Source organism: Colletotrichum jinshuiense, chromosome 1 (genome assembly GCF_051148585.1).
Source record: "Colletotrichum jinshuiense chromosome 1, complete sequence".
NCBI lineage: Eukaryota > Fungi > Ascomycota > Sordariomycetes > Glomerellales > Glomerellaceae > Colletotrichum > Colletotrichum jinshuiense.
In genome coordinates this window covers 5,457,205-5,473,588 of record NC_139302.1, presented here as the reverse complement: position 1 = coordinate 5,473,588, position 16,384 = coordinate 5,457,205, and the positions used below count along the sequence as shown (strand labels likewise).

The 16,384-nt window shown below is 50.2% G+C and overlaps 5 protein-coding genes across 5 annotated transcripts; 3 read left to right on the top strand and 2 right to left on the bottom strand.

The window, feature by feature from the left end:
- Nucleotides 1-4,354: 4,354 nt before the first annotated feature.
- On the bottom strand, nt 4,355-5,638 carry EsH8_I_001421 (uncharacterized protein; the record flags this gene model as incomplete). Its single annotated transcript, XM_083268834.1, has 1 exon — nt 4,355-5,638. The coding sequence occupies one exon, from the start codon at nt 5,636-5,638 to the stop codon at nt 4,355-4,357; it is 1,284 nt and encodes a 427-aa protein (XP_083119272.1).
- Nucleotides 5,639-7,793: 2,155 nt separating this feature from the next.
- On the top strand, nt 7,794-9,595 carry EsH8_I_001420 (sugar porter family MFS transporter; the record flags this gene model as incomplete). The annotated part of the gene is made up of 4 exons (XM_083268833.1): nt 7,794-7,969; nt 8,037-8,264; nt 8,326-8,834; nt 8,886-9,595. The coding sequence occupies 4 exons, from the start codon at nt 7,794-7,796 to the stop codon at nt 9,593-9,595; spliced, it is 1,623 nt and encodes a 540-aa protein (XP_083119271.1).
- Nucleotides 9,596-10,415: 820 nt separating this feature from the next.
- Nucleotides 10,416-12,065, top strand: EsH8_I_001419 (uncharacterized protein; the record flags this gene model as incomplete). Its single annotated transcript, XM_083268832.1, has 1 exon — nt 10,416-12,065. The coding sequence occupies one exon, from the start codon at nt 10,416-10,418 to the stop codon at nt 12,063-12,065; it is 1,650 nt and encodes a 549-aa protein (XP_083119270.1).
- Nucleotides 12,066-12,948: 883 nt separating this feature from the next.
- On the top strand, nt 12,949-14,558 carry EsH8_I_001418 (NAD-dependent succinate-semialdehyde dehydrogenase; the record flags this gene model as incomplete). The annotated part of the gene is made up of 3 exons (XM_083268831.1): nt 12,949-13,234; nt 13,297-13,898; nt 13,965-14,558. 3 exons carry the CDS (start codon nt 12,949-12,951, stop codon nt 14,556-14,558), a joined length of 1,482 nt encoding a protein of 493 aa, XP_083119269.1.
- Nucleotides 14,559-14,671: 113 nt separating this feature from the next.
- On the bottom strand, nt 14,672-16,089 carry EsH8_I_001417 (uncharacterized protein; the record flags this gene model as incomplete). Its single annotated transcript, XM_083268830.1, has 3 exons — nt 14,672-14,699; nt 14,947-15,385; nt 15,450-16,089. The coding sequence occupies 3 exons, from the start codon at nt 16,087-16,089 to the stop codon at nt 14,672-14,674; spliced, it is 1,107 nt and encodes a 368-aa protein (XP_083119268.1).
- Nucleotides 16,090-16,384: the final 295 nt, after the last annotated feature.

Genomic DNA, 16,384 nt, shown 5'->3' with positions numbered 1-16,384 from the left:
TCGACAAGAGCACGTTCTGATATTTTACAGCCATTAGCAACTGGGTCGATCAGAAATACAAGATTCTTTTGATAGCGGCGATGAAATTCTAATTGGTAGCAACCGAATACAACATGATAGCAAATACAGACGACAAATCTCCAGTTGCTATCTAGCTCAAGAACGCTTTTTCCCAAAAACCGAAAACCTTGCTGTGTGTTGTCCAGGGGGTGGATATCGCGGTGTGCCTTGTTCAATATCCCACCCTGTAAAGCGATTGAACCTTCTCTCTATACTGTTCTCGAGCTGTCGCGCGTAGATGGTTAAAAAGAGTAGACGGGAAGGTAGAGGTGAACTAACATGGCAGTACTTGAATATCAACCAAACACACAAGGTCAAAAGTGTAGTGACAGCAGCCAAGATTACAGGCCACCACCAAGATGGGTTGGATTCTAGTTGATCGATGTTCATGCCAAAAACGCTCTGCATATATACTTAGCTATTTGGCTTAATGAGGGATAAAGCAGAAATAATCATCATACCGCAATGAACATGAGGGGAAGGAAGACAAACTATCAAACAAACTGTTAACAAGCGATATAGGGACTAAATGTATGAGGGAATCACTTGCTGTAATCCAACTGAGTCGCTTCATACTCGTGCTAGTAGATGTTGCCCTTTGGGCTTCCATGATCGAAGTGAGGTTGAATTCCTTCCTGTCGTTAACTAGTCTGTGCCTATCGAACACTGAAGAGTAGCTTCTACTTACTAGTTGAATAAGACCCTGAGATGTGTCTTGTAAAATTTTGAGTTGTTCCTCATAAAGGATTTTTAGGCGCTCTATAGCAATAAGAAAATACGCCAACATCACGTCTACGTTTAGTGATTGGTTTGCATCCTCTTCCGTGAAATTGTGTCTATCATGAGATTTGCTTGCTGAGGGGAACTTCTCTTGAAGTATAGATGATGTCTGGTAGATTTCGTGAAATTCGGTTAAATCGAAAATTTGCTTTCTGCAAGCTTTCTCGATCTCATCCCAGAGTAGGGAATCTTGCAACAAGTCCCGGATCAGTTTAGGATTTGATCCATGTGACTTTAACAACTCCGTACGCTATATCGCGTAAGTCTAGAACCGTTTGGCGGGCTTAAAATTTACTTGCCATGCTGGATAAGCGTTTTTGCGCCAACGTGAAGGTCTGTTTCTACTCGCTCTCGAGTTCTTCAACCAATGGAAGGAAGAGTGTAGAGGCACAAAGTGGTACCTGTGCATATTCAGATGTACTGAAAAAGGTTTTAGATTCGAGGATACTCATCGAATCTGTTGTTTCATCACTCTTTATCATATACCATAGGACTCCGTGTGTTTTTCGGAGGTTTGATATGTCCAGTATAGATTCGGAATCAGGCCAGGGAGATTTTTCTAGAGAAACCAGCGTAATAGAACTTGTAGTAAAGTGGCAGTCAACAAAGCCTTAAAATGTTAGTAAGTGCGTAATACTCAAGTTTAGTACTTACACTGATCTTTGTGAATCCGAGAGAGAGTTACTTTATTAGGCAGGGTACCAGTATGGGGGTTCCATATCGGTCCTCGAAGTCGGATGTGCCCCTTTTTCCACCACCGGAAATGGAAACCGGTTTCTAACGACGACAAGGGAATCCCGTCTGCTAGAATGCTAGAAGTTGGCCATCAGCAACAAGGCTGGGAGTGTTTTATCTCATCAACTTACAAGATACGTCTGAATTCAACGTCACTTAAAATGAAATCCCTAGGATACGAGCCCATATAGTCGCCTTGAGAGCTGAGGGGGTAATTCCTTTTCTTAATTTCATCTTCCAGTGTCTTCCGAATAGCTGGAGCCTGCTCGAGACACATTTCGAGGTGGCTGTTCGAGTCTCCCAAGAGGGATCTCCACTCAGATGCCTTTATCAAGTTCAGGCAGTGTTTGCTTCTTGGAAGAAGTTCATGCACAGTCCGCTGGTGCCGTCCTTGAATGGCAAGTTGAAGCGGATAAAGCCCATCAAGATCCCATATGTCCGTATGGGCCCCTTTGTCGAGGAGCATCATCACGATGTCTGCTTCCTTTCTTATTGTTGCGGCGCGGAGGGCAGTTTCAAACTCACCTCCTTGAGCATTGACATCCGCGCCTTTGTCGAGAAGCTTTGCCACGATGTCTGTATGCCCTTTATATGCAGCAGCCTGGAGGGCATTTCCAAAGTAGCCGCCTTGAGCGTTGACATCCGCCCCTTTGTCGAGTAGCTTTGCCAACATATCTATACTCCCTCCATGCGCAGCAGCCTGGAGGGCATTTGCAAACCTGCCTCCTTGAATATTAACACCTGCTACTTTGTCGATAAGCTTTAAAAAAACATCCAGGTTGCGTTTAACTGCTGCAGCAGCCTGGAGCGCATTTCCATACCTGCCCCCTTGTGCATTGACATCCGCGCCTTTGTCGAGAAGCTTTGTCACGATGTCTGTATGCCCTTTATATGCAGCAGCCTGGAGGACACTTCCATAGTAGCCTCCTTGAGCGTTGACATCTGCCCCTTTGTCGAGAAAATTTTCGAGCATATCCAAGCTACCTTGGAATATAGCGTAGTAGAGATTACCGCTATCTTTGAGCTCCTGTTCCTCTCTGTCTAGCCTTTCACCTACTTGCTGCTCCACGTGATCCACACTCCCGTGGAGTTCAGCAGCCGATTGAATGGAGGTCATCGTGTCGTTTGAGAAAGGCATCAACCAGGGTACTTGGAGTGATTAGATTGAGCTGGAAAAGTGCCCTGTATGCTACCAAGATCCCGTTGCCTTGCTCACACTTCAGTCAGTGAGCTACTGCATGCTGCATGATAAATCCAGGGTCATTTGCGTACAAATGATTAAGAGCTTGCAGGCGAACGTCAGTGTTTGTTTGTTGACAACTTTGTTGAGAGCATAATACTTTTGGGGGGGGGCTTTTGACATGAAGGATGCAGATTTGGCGATGGTAATTGTAATGTCAATAGAAAGAAAAGATGGAGTCAAACTCGAAAGAGGTCAGCTCCGACCAGATGTAAGACTACCCCGCATCGCTAGGCAGCGTGCAAATATTTTCAAATTAAACCCCTGAAGGATGCAGCTGAAACCTCGTTGGACAATAGCTGCAGTCTTACAATACTCCGTTTTCCTGCAGCCAGTTGGTGTAACCCTCTTCGACAACCACTGATCATGGCTCGCTCTCATTCAGGTACTCATCGACAGCACTTGCCGCAGGATCCCGACCAGCATGAGTAACCATGCTTGTGGTATTCACTGTAAGGACTTCTGGTCATATGCATCTTGCTACTTATGATACTATTGCCCTCGCTTGCAATGAAACCTAGAAGAATTTCAAACTTAAAGACTGGCTATAATGAACACACGACCGACGGTACGGGAAGCTCGGCATTGTTCTGCTTCTCCTCTTAGCAGGGTGAGAGATATCGCAGCAAGATCATGGGTAACATATGCCGGGCAAGGCTGATAAGCTCGGGCTGTAACATTAGCGCAACAATCGCGTCGTCTTTTATTGAAACATCGAATGGTCTAAACCGAGGCGTTATCGGCCCACTGCAAGCCGTAGGACAAAGATGCTAACCATCAAGTGCCCACCGTCCCAAAGCTGATGTTGTCATCAACAGCCCGCCAGATGAGAATGTTAAGGTCGTTATTGTCGTCATCTCGCTCCAAACATCGCGACTTGGATCACGCGAGCATTGTTATCGTCCCAGAGCAGATGCTGCCGCCTTCAAAAACACGAAATAAATCACACCGCTAGAAAGATCCTTGCTGGGGTGGCCCTAAACATCGCCATTGAGCACAGGCTTGCAGCCGGCGACCTGCGGGGGCTCGCTTATAGCCTTATACACGAGAAGAAGAAAAAAGAAAACAAATTATCCTCTAATACAATCCTTGTACTCCATAGTCGTCAAGTATCACGCAGACTTTTGTTCAGTTGTGTATTGCACACAATGATCTTCGTTGGCCAACCAAGCCAGGCTCAGTGGCTGCCATTGCATCCTATGCGACCACAGTAGTGCATTCGATGTGGTCAGAATTCTTATTAAGCGTAAAAGGAACGCAAATGGGCACCCCCCTACTCCTTCCTGTATACTACCCTTCAATCGCAGCGAGATTCGTTGAAAACAAGCTGGCGCAACGCGATATCTTATATAGATAGTGATCTCGAAGCTTATCATCTGTCGTGTTCTTCAATTGTGAAATTGATCCTACGGGACTAGCTACGGATCATTTTGTCAGTCATGCTCTGCTCGTCAGCGTGGGATTCGTTTTTGGGGCGGCTCACACAGCAATGGGCAGTGACAGTTCGTGTTTTAAAATCGTTCTTCGACACATACAATGTCAACTTCGCCATGCTATTGACCGCAACCTGGTAAATTGTGCTACATCCACGCGGATCGTGTACTCGTCTCCGTCCTGCTCGACTACCGTCACTGTAACACCCCACTCCTCAGCAGCATACGAGCTTGCACCTCCACTGTTGAGGCTCAGCGGCGCGTTGTCGAGATCATCTGTCGCACAAGTTGACGAACCCCAACCGGGGTTGCCGTCCAGCACTTTAATTGGCCCCTCGCCCGTCGCGAGGTCCGTTGCGACCGTGTAGAGCAAGACGCCGGTAGAGCACGTCGCCCCGTTGTTCCCATTCTTTGACCGCACCTCAGCCACCAGCGCCATTGTTTGGTTCTGCGCCACAACCACGGCCTTGACGCCGCCAACGGTCTCTAGCGGCGACAACTTGTGTGTCGTCGACGTTGAGCTGTTACCGTTGGTGACTCCGGCAGATGAAACGACGCACTCGACCTGGTCATCGGAGAGCCAGCCCAGTCTCCATTTGTTCCAGGCAAAGTAATCCGGGCTGGATGCGCCGACGTTGGCCATCATGTCCCAGTTTCCAGTGTACAGGCCCGTGTAGCCCGACGGCAGCGGGTACAAGTCCGGCAAGCAGAAGGTGTGTCCAGTTTCGTGGTTCAGAGCCTTGTAGCCCCAAAAGTCAAACATATCAAAGCCCATTGTCACGGCCTTTCTAGCGATGTAATTGACGTCGTAGGTGTATGCGCCCGACGTGAGGACTGCGGATAGTTCGAGGGCCGTGGCATTGGCAGTTGGGATGATGTACAGGACGTCAGCCAGGGGACCGTCGGTGCTGTTGACCCCCGGGACCGGGGTATTGGTCACAGTGAGCCATTCTTCCAGGGCGTCTTTGACGTAGATTTGATGAGCTTGTTGCGACAGGGGCCTGGTAAATTGGTAGTCGGCTGCGTTCTTGGGCATTCGATAAAAACGAGTGGTGTCGGCCGTGATATTGAGCGACAGCTTGCCGTATGAAGATGTCGTGAGCCAATCCTCGGTTGGAGGAATCAAAAGGTCGTAGACCTCCTGCGGCGTTGCCTCTGAGGCGGTCTGATCGGGAAAGTCGATGAAGAGAATCAACGCATTCAGGGTGCCGGTACTAGGGGCGCAATCGTATTCGTAGCCGAATCCCGAACTATAGAAGACATTGTTGTTTGCTGGAAGTTTGCATGCGGCGCTTTCGGCTCTGCGGCTGATCGTCGATGCACTAGAGGCGGATGCTGCGGTGACGAGAAGCGCTGCTCCCTGCAACAGCAAGTTCTGTGTGGCCTTCATTTCGAATCCCTTGTCGAGAGTCTCAATGGCTGGGAAATGTGATCGGAATGAGCCCAAGCTATGTGGACGCAGCCTGGGAACAGGACTATACTATATGGCCGGTTTTGCCCACTATAATCGACATCGTGATTTTCGAAGCTAGCACGAGCCAAGATGCTAATTAAAAACCATATATATTGCACTTTCAATTTCCCCGTATTGGTCCCGTTAAATACGAGATGAACTTCAAGCGTGTTTTTCTTAGCTCAGACCAGGCCATCCCATCTCCACCCCACAAGTCTCTGACGTAGTGGACGAGGATAGCATGTTGTGAGTCTGGTAACCATCTCTTGCCCCCTATCTTGGTTTTCACAACGCCCTTATGTCATCACATGGGTCTATCATAAACAAGCAATAACGGAAGTTTCGGACTGTACCCCTCAGCAGCCATCTCATTCCGCAAGCACGTAAGTTTGATGCACCAGACTTTTTAAGCAGGTGAATTGGTGTAGGATGGGGACTCGTATCTTAAGCCCTGGTTTTGCGGGACCAAGCACCGATCGGCGACTCACATCAGTGTAGCGGCCCGGGGCGCCTTCGGCCTCGGGTCCCTCGGTTCCCTGCCGAACCAAGCCCGTCCATGTTGGGGAAAATTCGGCGGAATCTTGTCCGATAGCCTTAAGTCGGCATCTCGGTATCCTGGCCTCTGCCACACTCAAAGGCCCTGTCTATAAATGATCGATTCAAGCCGCTCGTTTCCACTAGACCGTCGCATGCCCTCGGTTCAATGCAGAAGCGGGAATGACCACAGAAGATAATAACCTGCTCAGTTATAGTCAATAAGCAACACTATCACCCTGTGACTTTCCCAACTTCCTTGATCTGGTGTGCCGATTTCATGGGGTCTGCACCCAAAGACAGCTGTCCAAAGTCCCCTAACACTGAGCAAACCGTGCCCTTGGGAAGTACAGGGTGTGATAGCAACCAATTCTTTCAGGCAGCCAACACCACCAACCAAGGTGGCACAGCAAGTGCGCAGCAAGGGCACAGCCAAGGCACAAGACAAGCTGGGCACCAAACAGGATAGCCGAGAAAAGCCCCCAGGATCCGGGCTGCACACTAGCGATTAGAGGCTAGATCATATTTAAGACGGCTGAGTGTCTCTTTTTGGCGTTCAAAACCAGTACTAACCGGGCAAATGGCCTACAAGTCCATGGATCTGTTCTTCCACGTCAAGTCTGGGTCAGACAGAACGGACAATATCAAGACCAGTCTGGCCGCGTCCATCATTTCGCGTGCATGCCGATGAATTTATACTCCGAAGCAATGGCATCATGCTGCGTCCCCCGTAGCTGATAACGGTGCGCCGCGTCCGCAGGCCCGCTGGAACGGGCGCTTGCCACCCCGTGCGGTGCACCCGCTTGCGAAGATCCGGGTCGGGGGCGTTCCCAAATGGACGGCGACGGCCCAGAGTAGCGCCAATCTGTCCGCGTGGATGTCTGGTTTTTGGACCGCGACAAGACGTTGCACGCCCGTTTCCTACGATGTCCGCCGTCGTCTGCCGCGCGATTGATTTGTGGGTTGATATTCCTCCATCTTGGCCCAAGAGTTGGGCTTTCTGGGCATTCGCACGTAGGCTCTTCCACCATTGAGATTTGCTCCCAGAATCTGGGCTGGTCTTGGCCGCTCACCTTTAGCTGGCGCAATCCCCGCCACCTTTTATTGCTAGCGATGAGCCAAGTTCAAAAGCCAATAAATGCCAACGCTCGGCTCTTCTTGTCGACACTGTGACTGACCGTCTCATGTCTCGCGTCAACCGAATATCCAGTTGCCCAGATTTACTTGGCCTTGTCCAAGTCCTCTTGGCCCTGTCCAGCGCCTGCATCTCCAGACTCCTCCGCCTTTTCTCCACGCCAGCGCCATGTCGACTTTTCCGGGGAATGACCAGATCTGCGGAGAGTCCAAGCTCATCAACCATGATGTGGTTCGGGTGGAGGAGGGTGGGACGGAAAATATAAAAACTTGAGCCCGTTGATCTCGCTCCAAGTTGTTGTCCCTCTTTTGACAGACGTGCCCCTCCAGGCTCTCTTCTGGGATAATTTTAATATTCAGTAAAGACTCAGAATATCAATTGTTCTCTGATCGAAACCCCTCTTCGCATCTTCAAACCGCCATCATGGGCACCTCACTTATTCAAAAGATCGTCAAGAATGAGGCGATGAGGCAGGACCCTCCCGAGATTTACGGCTGGAGGATCTATACTCTCGCATTTTCCGCCTGTTTTGGCGGTCTCATCTTTGGAATAGACACCGGTGTCATTGGAGGAGTTCTCCGTATGGATGAGTTCCGCGAGTATGCATTATCCCCGACTGATTGAGCTACCTCTGTCCATCAGCTAACCTCACACTTCTTTGCGTAGGCTCTACAACCTTCTCGACATGAGTCCTGTTGATCGTGCAAATCTTAGCGCGAATATCGTCTCTACTCTCCAGGCCGGATGCTTCGTCGGTGCTCTCCTCGCTGCCCAGGCTGCTGATAAGTTCGGCCGTCGGCCAGTCCTAATCTGGGCTGCTGGCGGTATCTCCGTCATTGGTGTTATTCTTCAGGCTGCTGCTTCTGGTCACCTCGCGGCCATGTATGTCGGCAGGTAAGAGTCCCCCCTGCCGCATTGCTGAGTGTTGATTGAATGCTAATACCAGTGCTGGCAGATTCATCTCTGGATTCGGTACTGGTTTCGCCTCCATGGTCAATCCCCTTTACGTCGCTGAAAACGCCCCTCGAGCCATCCGTGGTGGCCTAACCGGTATATATCAATTGTTTATCGTCACCGGTATCTTCCTGGCATACTGGATCAATTACGGCTGCCTCCAACACGTCACTGGTACTGCCCGCTACATGATTCCTCTCGTCGTTCAAGGTGCCCCGCCACTTTTGCTCATGATCTCCATGTTCCTGTGCAATGAGTCGCCTCGCTACCTCGCCAAGCAGGATAAGTGGCAGGAGGCCATTGATGTCCTGTCCAGGATTCGAGCTTTACCTCCCGACCACCCCTACGTTGCGGCCGAGTTTGCCGAAATCAGGGCGGCTGTTGAGGCGGAGAATGCCATTCTTGAAGGTGCGAGCTGGATGAGTCTGCAAAAGGAGATGTGGCTGGTTCCTGCCAACCGCAAGCGCGCCATCATCTCCATTCTCCTCATGTTCTTCCAGCAAATGACCGGTAAGTGTGGAAGCATCCACTTTGTCCTTGCTCATGGGCTAAGCCTTTTAGGTACCAACGCCATCAACTACTACGCCCCTCAGATATTCGCAACTCTCGGCGTCGTCGGTACCAAAAACGAGCTCTTCGCCACTGGCATTTACGGTCTCGTCAAGCTAATCGCGGTTCTCGTCTTCTTGATCTTCGTTGCCGACTCTCTCGGTCGCCGCAAATCCCTATTGTGGACAGGTATCGGCCAGGGCTCGACTATGTTATACATCGGCATCTTCGTTGCCGTGGCGAAACCCCAGGATCAGGAGGGTGGCCAGGTGTCTGCCGCCGGATACGTTGCTCTCATCTGCGTCTTCTTGTTCGCCTGCATGTTCCAGTTCGGCTGGGGTCCTTGCTGCTGGATCTACGTCTCCGAAATCGCCACGACTCGTCTCCGTGCCACCAATGTTTCCTTTGCAGCTGCGACCCAGTGGCTGTTCAACTTTGTCATCTCCCGCGCCGTGCCTCCCATGCTGGAAACCCTGGGCACTGGTGGGTTTGGCACCTACATCTTCTTCTGCAGCTGGTGCTTTGCTATGACTGGCTTTGTGTGGTTCTTCATCCCCGAGACCAAGGGTCTTTCTCTGGAGGCCATGAACGAACTCTTCGGTTTGCAGGAGGACAACCAGAACAAGCGGGTCGACCTCGAGAGTTCTTCTGCCAACAACGAGACCAAGCAGGGCAACGTTACCGAACTTGAAGACACTACCACCCCTATTTCTAAGATTTAAACGCCTTGTTTACAGTTGCAAGGATGGGGTCTGATGGATCCATATTGAGATAGAATGCTTCGAGATCTGTGCACATCATGACACGTTAAAGATGGGGCTATTTGACCGATTTGTCTACAAAGACCAAATTACAATTTAGTTATCGCTACGACGTCAAATATAAAGATGCATCAACGTGAACGTCCCCTTAGCTGCCGTGGCATCACCCAATAAGTACATCGTGCACAGATGACATCTAATCTTTTCGTAGTTGAAGAATTTAAATCAATCATGGATTTTTAATACTATTCTTTTTAGAACAAGTCGATAAGTGTCATTGTCCTAGACGGGTTCGATAGTTGGAGGCTCCGATACCAACACTGCGCATTTCCAAATTACCTAAGGCGGAGGCTGTGTTATGCAGCCTGGTATTTTTGGACTTCCAGACCCCATCCACTAATCTGTTTTCTCTTTTTTTGCTCTCTGCCTAAATATTTAAACCTCAGCATCTTTTTTCGGAGCAAGCTGAATGAGCGATTTAGACCATCCTCCTTTTCTCATCACCCCCATCGCAATGTCACGACAAAACTACCAATATGACAGCTTACCTCGAGGCCATTGGTTTCGATTGCTTCAAATCCGGCCCGGGCTGAGAAATGACCCACTCGTTTGCGACTTGGTCACAGTTGATTTGGATAAGGCTATTCCTTACAAGGCCTTATCCTACGTTTGGGGAGATCCGACAAAACTTGCCAATATCACCTGTGCTGGATTCGAACGAGAAGTCACTATCAGTTTACTCGAGGGATTGCGACGAATTAGGACTGCGGATCGGGTGGAGATGGCCTGGGCTGATGCCATCTGTATCAACCAAGGCGATGATATTGAGAAAGCACATCAAGTCAATCTTATGGGCGTTATTTATGACCGAGCAACCGAGGTTGTTGTTTGGTTAGGCAACGACCCCAAAAACCTAGCAGAGGAGGCATTTGAAGGGTTGTCAAGAACCAATACGGCGATCCAAACAGGTACCCATATCGATAGGTCTCTTGTTCCGGGCGGGGCTCTCCTCCTATCCACCGGGGATGAATCTGGAGGGAAATCGTCGTACCCGATATCTCAATACAGCAGCAATCTTCGACAGGTGTTGAAGTCCAATCACCTCACAGCTGTCAAAGAGCTCTATCAACTCCCATGGTTTACGCGCGTGTGGGTTCTCCAAGAAGTTGGACTGGCTAGTGAGGCCTCGGCTTTCTGGGGCGATTTCCGCATCGACTTCAGCGAGATTGCTATGTTTATTCTCTTCGCTATGTCGGAAGAACATATGGACTACATGCTTGGACAGGATGTCAAAGATGTTATATCTGGTTCGCCATACTATGCATTTTGGAATGTATGGTCCACGTACGACAAGAAGGGCTCCTGGGTAAACAGAACGCATGCTTTGAAGTCGTTCTCTGAGAGTCAAGCAGCTCAGTGTAAAATCGACTTTCTGGTTGTACTCGAAGCTTCAAGGAGGTTCAACGCCACAAACGCATTGGATCACGTATTCGCCTTTTTGGGACACCCGAAGGCTTTGCTGCCCTCGACAAAACAGCCACTAGTACAAGCGGACTACAGGCTTGGCCTGGCGGATCTTCACACCATGGTTGCCAATCGCTTGGCTGAACAGTCCCTGAACTTTCTTGTCCAAGTTCAACATCAGCCGAACAGCCTAGATCCAGGCTGCACGATCCCATCATGGATTCCTCAGTGGAATATCAACAATGAAAATGCACCCACTGCATTTTGGGAAGCGTGGGATGCCAGTCTCCGCGCTTCAACCCATCCTAAATTTACCGCTCGACCCTCCGATAATGGACTCCACGTCTTTGCTCTGATCTTTGACGCTATCGATATTTATACCGACATCATGAAGAAACCCGACTTTGAACGCTCCTCCTCAGGACCAGGAAATCTGGTGGAGAATTGCTGGAAGCTGACGGAGCAAGCCGCGGAGGTTAAGCCGCACGTTTATGGCGACGATGCTCTGCTCGCCTTCGCTCTAACAATCATATGTCACCATCAGACAGAGGATACCGGCCCATTGGAGTACTCGAGCCTAGTCGGATTGTTCAACCGATTTTGCGCCGTCTACAATGAAAGCTTTTGGAAGGAGAAGATAGAGCGATTCGGAATTTCGTTTCTGAACACAACGCCATTAGGCGAGAGAGGTTATGTCGCTCAGTTTCAAGACTATGCTACAAATCGGCGGTTTTTCGTGAGCAAAGGAGGGTATTGGGGTCTAGGTCCACCCATCTTGCAACAAGGGGATGTGTGCGCAATTCTTTTTGGAGCCGACGTCCCATTCATTCTTAGACCTACATCTAAGCATGGCGAGTACAGACTAGTTGGCCAGGCTTATATAAAGGGTGCCATGTATGGCGAGTTGGTCCAACAGAGGGAAGAGGCCAGAACAACTTACAGAAAGGAGAAAATTTGCATAGTATAGGGTTCATAATGGTAGGGAAGAATGACCGCTGGCGGGATAGCGGGTGTTCAATACCAAGCAGAACCACAAAAAGAACAATAGGTTTACTCCAAAGCTTTCGGCACAATCTACGGCCGACTTGGATTGCCAGGGCGAAGCTGTGTTTCATGGTGAAGTCCTTCACACCCATACCACTGCTGGTACTCGGCTTATGGTAACACATCCAGAATCGTGAGACCATCTTGTAAACGCCTAGCGTTGAAATCCAAAAACCTGAAGGGCCTAGACCTTTCGATGTTGCGGGGATAAGGTAATAAAGGTGCCCATTGATGACTTGGTGGTGTTCTGCCATCGGGGCCGGGCCGGTACGGTACTTCCCCATGGGTCGGAGCCGGGCCGGTTGACCCACAGCTATGGGGCCGGGCCGGGCGGACCGCGAGAGAATTACCGCAGATACCCGCAATGATTGTTGACCAATAAAGCAATGATTGTTAGTTACTTGTCGTTGTATGTTGCCGAGGGTAGAAATTGATTGGGCGTCCAATGAGACGGTGCCGCCGGTGCAGATGGTGTCTTCTTTTGCGGGGTTTAATATAGAGCATGCACCTCCAAGCTTTTAGTTGGCTGTGCTGTCCCGAGCATCAGCCTCGGTGGGCTAAAATATGCACGACCGGCTCCCGGCTTGCCTTTTACAAGCAACCCCGCAATGCTCCGAGGCTCGGCTGAGGTCCCTGCAAGAATGGGGTGATCTACGACTAAGTGTAGAACGTCGAGGAGAAGCCATATTTATTTCGTGTGATTAGTGTATATAAGGGCGAGCTACCGGTTTTGTAAGATTTTGAAGATCATGTCCCACCTTGATTTACCAATCAAACTCCAATTAAACATTCAGCCCAACGCCAAGATGACGGACGTTTTTGCTAAGCTTCAGGACAAGAGCTTGCTGGTCTCCTCGGGACTTGTTGCTGGTAACTGGAAGAATGGTCAAGATGGCAAGACGTTTCCTGTCTACGAACCTTCCAGCGCCACAGTCTTGCAAGAATGTGCCAACCTGGGCCGACAAGATTTCATTGACGCCATTGAAAGCGCTAAGACTGGAAGCATAAAATTCTATGAGTCAACAACAGCGAAGGAGCGAGGGATACTCCTCCGCAAGTGGTACGACCTGGTGATTGCCAACGCTGATGATTGTGAGTCGTCTCGTATTGCTTTGAAGATACTGCAATGGGATGTCTTCCTAACCCAGAAGTAGTGGCCCTGATTCTCTCCTTGGAGAATGGCAAAACTTTTGCGGAAGCCAAGGGCGAGGTGGTGTACGCTGCATCCTTCATCTCATGGTTTGCCGAGGAGGCAACACGATCATACGGCGACACCATTCCTTCTTCATATGCCAACACAACAGTATTAACATTTAAAGAGCCCGTGGGCGTCTGTGGCATCATTACCCCGTGGAACTTTCCAGCGGCCATGATCACCCGAAAGATTGCCCCTGCCTTTGCTGCAGGATGCTCAGTCATTATCAAGCCTCCTAGTGAAACCCCCTTCAGTGCTCTCGCGCTGGCTAAGTTGGCCCTGGCTGCTGGCATCCCGTCTGACATCATCCATGTGGTGCCGACAAAAGATAGAGAGGCTTCTATGGAGCTTGCAAACAACCCTATTGTGAAGAAGCTTAGCTTCACCGGCTCAACGGGGGTGGGCAAAATGCTAACCAAGGCTGCTGCGGGGACTATGAAGCGGGTGAGCATGGAGCTGGGAGGCAACGCCCCGTTTATCGTGTTCGACGATGCCGATATCGACCAGGCAGTTGAGGGTGCACTGATTTGCAAATTCAGATGCTCCGGGCAGACATGTGTGGTGAGTAGAAGCTTTTGTCTCAATTTGTCAAAGTTCCTGGCTAATAGTATCTTTTCCTTTTGCCAGTGTGCAAACAGACTGCTGGTCCACGAGAAGGTCCAAGAGGAGTTCATCAACAAACTTGTTACTCGCGTGAAGCAATACAAGCTCGGCCGTGGGATCGACGACGGCATTACTCAAGGCCCCCTTGTTAACGCAGCCGCCGTGAAGAAGGTTGACGCACACGTCCAGGATGCCCTCAAGAAGGGTGCCGTTCTCCACACGGGTGGCAAGGCGCCGGAGGGTCTCAAGGGTTATTTCTACGAGCCCACAGTGATCAGCAACGTCACCACCGAGATGGAGGTAGCGAGCGATGAGACATTCGGTCCCTTGGCAGCAATCTTCTCCTTCAAGACTGAGGCCGAGGCGGTCGAGCTGGCGAATGCTACAGAGTACGGCCTTGCTGGTTACTTCTTCAGCAAGGACATTTCCCGTGTCATGCGTGTTGCCAGGCGACTGGAATGCGGTATGCTTGGAGTGAACACTGGTCTCATCAGTGCGGCAGAGGCGCCGTTCGGTGGTGTCAAGGAAAGCGGTTTGGGTCGGGAAGGCAGCAAGTATGGCTTGGCTGAGTATCAAAACATCAAGTCAGTCACCATTGGAAACCTTGGCTTCAACTGAATTGTATGAATATTTGATGGATTAGGCAAATTGTTCTTGTTTAGGTAGTTTTGCTATATTTTGGGAAGGATCACAAAAGTCAACTATCTTAATATGTTCAATGTATTTCAAAATTACCCCTCACGAATGCCCTCATGACGTCTGTGACGCACTGTCTTTCAGTTTGATCTCTTGCGGAGTCACACCCAAAGCCAGTCTTCCGATGTTTGCCACGTGCAGCATAAAGGTTGCCAAATCTTATAATTAGACTCTTTGAGAGAGTAAACAAACAGATACAACTCTAATCTCCACCTATGATTTCATACACTGTCCCAGAACTTTGCCCAAACTCCAGAAATCCCAGCCTAACCCAAGCACCAAAAAGCATATCTTCCCATCCAAAACTTACGCAACCGTGGCAACTCCAGTCTTTTTAGCTTGTTCTTGAAGGTATTCGCGATGATCCGGCTGAACAACGACCAGCTCTGTTTTTGCGAGAGCCGCAGCCAAAGCGCCCTTTCCCAGTTCTTCTTCTATTCGATTCAGACACTGGTTCGCAGTAGAGGGGCGGTGCACTGTCAACAGCTTGACAGCGGTTGTTGCCTGCTCTAGCGAGTTCACGTTTCCTCTGTATGACTCGCAAGGACTGGGCAGAGTGATATCCACTTTGCCTTTTGCGAGGCACCTCACCAGCGACCCCAAGAGCATGCTGTTGCACTCCTCGGCATCTGGTGAGCTGTGAAAGTAGCCTTTCATATATCGACATCCATCCTTGAGGCATCTGTAGAGGGTGACGAAACGGTCCAAATTGGCGGATACTAGTGCTTGGCGGTGGCTTGCAATGCTTTCTGTTCAATCACATATTAGCATAACAGATCTTGCTAGTTCAGTGGGTTTCCAGACTGGACACACCAAACACTCCCGGAGGCCGCAGGTACACAATCCTCTCCAAAGGAAAGTTGTATCCCTCTGGTCCCGGCTTCCAGATACGACCGGAGTTCCCGTAGACCAAACGTCCCTGCAGGTCTATCCTCGACTCGTATGTGATCTTCCTGAACATTTTCTCGAAAATTTCGGAGTCGCCCAGCTCCCAAGCAATGCAGAGCAGGTGCGCTTTGTCGGTCTGGTGTTTGACACCTTGCATCCAAGAGCGGGCCCACGGCCTAGTGATGATCGTCATGTCGTACTTTTCTGTGATTGTGAGGACGTTGTAGAGCCTCATCAAGGGGAGCTTCTCAGGCACAAGGTTGAAACGGCCGTGGACAATGTTCAATACGATCTCCATCGCATCTGTCGCATCTTCGGGCAGTTCAACGCTCCATTCCCCGCCGTTTTCCGCAGGGCGAGACTCGGCAAAGCCGCCAAACAGCATGGCCCTCAGAACTGGGGAGCTCCGTGCCAGCGCTCGTGAGCAGACGACGAAGTCCTGGGGCTGCTCGTCGATGTCGGCACCCACTTGAAGCTTCAAGTCGCCCTTGTCGTCGAGGTAGATGGTAGGTGAGGAAATGAGCTCCATCACCGGCTCGACGAGCACCATTGTGCAGCTCGCCATCTTGCCGGCAATTAGAGTCTCATCGATGGCGTGGCAAGGCACAGACAACGACGGGTCTGCAAAGAGGCTGGTGGGAGCAGTGGAACACATCGCGGCCGTATTTCATCGGATGGTCGTCCAAAAATTCTGCTCGCAACAGACCACTCGGAATAGGCGCGCGGTGTTGATAAATACGTCGGCGCGCAAACAATCGCGGACTCACGAACGGGCCAGGATGGCGCCTTTGCGGCGGAGGCATAAAAGGGGACCGCAGATCACGACGTGATATCCCGACAACATGACTAGTCTCTGTCGG